Source organism: Fukomys damarensis, unplaced genomic scaffold, assembly GCF_012274545.1.
Source record: "Fukomys damarensis isolate Sample0158 unplaced genomic scaffold, DMR_v1.0_HiC HiC_scaffold_23, whole genome shotgun sequence".
Taxonomy (NCBI): Eukaryota; Metazoa; Chordata; class Mammalia; order Rodentia; family Bathyergidae; genus Fukomys; species Fukomys damarensis.
In genome coordinates, this window is record NW_022900935.1 from 9,332,618 (window position 1) to 9,335,920 (window position 3,303).

Below are 3,303 nucleotides of genomic sequence, written 5' to 3' on the forward strand. Positions count from 1 at the left end.
TTTTTTTTTTTTTTTTTGAGACAGGGTGTTGCTAAGTAACTAGTTTCTCAGGCTGGGTTCGATCTTGTGATCCTCCTGACTCAGTCCCCAGAGTGCTGAAATGACAGGCATGTGCCACCATGCCTGGCTTGGACCAGCTACATTGGAAGGGCTTGGTGACTGCCTGTGACCACTGCCCACAGTTTTCTGAGTCTGAGTGACCCCCACCCCCAAGGGACTTGGAGGCCCAAGTGTGGGAAGCCTGAGGAATCTTCTCCTCCAAGTGGGGACCCACAGTCCCTGTTGTGGAGCATACAGGAGTGACCCCAAGTAGTGGGCTGCTTTCCAACCCCCGCTTTCAGCCTAAAAGAAAATGCACCCTCAACACTTGACCTCTAGGAAAAGAAAAAGAGGTTCAGGGGCCCCCTCTGGCCTGTTGACTGTGTATTGGTGCCTGGCTGTACAGAGTGGGGACCCCAGAAGCTCTGTTCACCTCTGCTTCTTTCTGTCAAGCAGACCCTATTTCCAGCCACTGCCCACGGCCAGCCCATCCAGATCCCACTCCAGCCTTCGGCCCACGGACACCACTGCCTCAGCGCCAGAACCATCTACACCCTCATCTCCCCCAAGTACAGCAGCTTCTCAGAACCCCACTGCCTCTCCCTGGGGGCCCCAGGTGGGTACAGACTGGCTCCTCAGGGAAGCCGTGTGCTGTGCTGTTAGAAGTACGAGACAGACTCCCAGATGAAAACCCCAGGTCTGCCACACTCACTGTGTGTCTGGGCAGCCTCGGTCTGCACAGTCTGTAGGATGGGCTTGTTCTTATGAGGCCCAACCAGGACGGAGCCCGCGAGCACTCTGTGCGCTACTAGGCTGGCGTCCTCCTTGTGTCTGTAGTCAGTGTTGTTTTTCTCCCTAGGGGCCAAATGGACAGACCTGGTGCTGTACTCATTCCCGCCACTGTTGTTGGTCGTTGTCATAGTGGGTGTGACATGGAACAACCTGAGGGACAACCCGTGGTTCCATGGGGCAAAGACACCGAGGGCCCTGGTACGGCAAGTCTGGGCACGTGCAGGGCTGGGCGGGCTGGAGTTTAGGCAGAATATCGGTATGGCTGAGTCTCAACGCCTTCTAGCTTTGTGTCTATCACTAGTAATGCACCGAGTGAAACACCCAAGCTGTCCAGGAGGGAAAAGTGCCTCCAGTCCCTGTTAGTTAGCTCTCATCACCCCTGCTGAAGGTGTATCAGGTGCCTGGAATACAGCCCCTGCCTTGGGACCCAGGAGAGGTAGCCAGAGGGCAGGGGGAGAGGGTGGACGGTCAGAGGAAGTTTCGGGAGGGCCTACCACTCAGTTCACCATCTTCACCAAGGACAGGCCTCACACGGGCCAACTGTAGGGACTGCTTCCCTCCCCCCAAAACTGGGGGCCACCGGGGCTGGGGGCAGCCTGCAAGGACAGAGGGTCATGTGTGCTCAGACAGGAGTGAGGGCTTTGAGGACAGATTCCATGCACAGGGCAGGGAATTAGCACCACCCCTTAGAAGGGGGCTGGTGGATAAGTACCCCAGGTGCCCCCAGCAGGCAGCCCCAAGGTGCCCTCAGGGCACAGGATCAGGGTCCAGCTGCCCTTGTGGCATTGTGGTTGGTAACACGCCCTGCTGGGTGGGCTGTCCACTGCCTGACTCCTGTTCCCTGGGACACCTCCTAAAGATACGAGATTCTCAAACTCATATCTCAGGCCTGTTCTAACGGGACCCCAGATTCCAACAGTCAGGAAGCCTGAGTTGTCTCCCTTCTCTTTCCTCCCCAAATCAGGACTTTTCGGGATGCGGACACCCTGTGGCAGCCTTTCAGCCCAGTGGACCAGAGTCCTTGGATGAGTTATTCCCCTGTCCCCAAAAGAAACTGACCGGAAGGGCCAGGCTGGCCCCTCCGGTCAGGGCTCCAGTCACCCTACAGTCGGGATCAGAGGACAGTGCTGAGGACAAGGAAGAGGAGGACACAGATGACAGGGTCAGCGTCCAGCCCTACATGGAGCATCCCTCCTTCCTGAGGCAGGAGCTCCAGCCTCCAGGGTTGTCTGAAGCAGATGAGTCTGGGGTGGACTCAGCAGGTCCCTGGACACCTGTGGGCCAGAGTGAAGGCTCCTCTGCCTGGGGTTCTTCAGACAAGAGCTGGCCCAGCACCAAGGACTCCTTGCTGTGGGACGAGGCAGAGTCTTCCAGCTACTTGGCCAAGAAGGGGCTGGGCCAAGGGCCAGATGACGACAATCATCAGGAGCCACTCCCATGCCCAGAATCCTCTGAGGACTCAGGTACCCCAAGAGAGCCCCTGAAGGATGACCTCTCCTCGTGGGCCAGCTGGAGATCCTTGTCCCCAGGATGGAGTCTGGTCACTAGGGAGCCCCTAGTTTCTCTTCAGACACTGACCTTCTGCTGGGACAGCAGGCCTGAGGAGGAGGAGGAGGAGGAGGAGGAGGAGGAGGAGCAGGGTGAGAGGGAATCCAGATCTAAGGACAGCAGCAGCTGCAGCTGGCAGGCCGAGAGCCCCCTGAGGACCGAGGTCAGGAATGGGACGCTGGGATCTTACATGGCCAGGTGAGCGGCTGCAGCTGTCCTTGAGGATCCAGAACACCACCTAAGCTCGAGAGCCATGTTCCCCACTGAGGCTGCTGAAGGTTCCTGTGGCACTTCAGGATCACCTAGACAACATGAACCAAGTGAGGCCAGGTCATTGTGGCCACTGCAGACTGACACCCAAGGGCCCGTCTAGAACTGGGGAGAGCTGGCCCCGTTAGAGGCACATCTGAGTATATCGCTGTCTTTCCCAGCACCTGCCAAGCTCCTGCTCTCCCAAGCCTCAACCTTCTGACTGAGTGATTGGGTCCCCTGGGGTGAGCAGTTGGCAGACGGAGTTGTGGGGAAGGGAAAGCGGAGCACCCCTCAGCTCCTGGTCATTGAAGCCATAGCATTGCTGCTTTTAATACCAGACAGACCTGGGTTCAAATCCCAGCTCTGCCATTTGCCAGTTGTGTGGCTTGGTTAAGCTGCTGTCATTCTCTGTACCTCAGTTTCCTCATCTCCAGCTACTACCCAAGTGTGGTAGGATGCAGGGAGATCTCGGGTGTGTGTGGTACGGGGCCTGCCACGGCATTGATGCTGTCCACATGTGGCTGGCAGGAGTCTCCATCTCCCAGGCTTCAAGGAGACCCTAGGCATTCCCACCTGTGACCCTGACTCTAGAGTAACCAGGAGCACCTGCCTTTCTGCCGCCACCGAGCTCCTAGCCAAGGCACTGAGTTCTCAGAAGCCAAGGCCTCAACC

General features: G+C 57.6%; 1 protein-coding gene across 1 annotated transcript in view; it reads left to right on the forward strand.

Annotated features, from left to right (window-relative positions):
• Ifnlr1 (interferon lambda receptor 1) overlaps positions 1 to 2,916 on the forward strand; it is a 19,729-nt gene extending 16,813 nt beyond the window's left edge. Inside the window, exons 5-7 of the mRNA XM_010625945.1 lie at positions 496 to 655; positions 899 to 1,029; positions 1,796 to 2,916. Of these exons, the coding sequence (XP_010624247.1) occupies positions 496 to 655; positions 899 to 1,029; positions 1,796 to 2,581 (1,077 nt within the window). The 3' untranslated portion in view covers positions 2,582 to 2,916. The remainder of the gene's footprint in view (positions 1 to 495; positions 656 to 898; positions 1,030 to 1,795) is intronic.
• Positions 2,917 to 3,303: the final 387 nt, after the last annotated feature.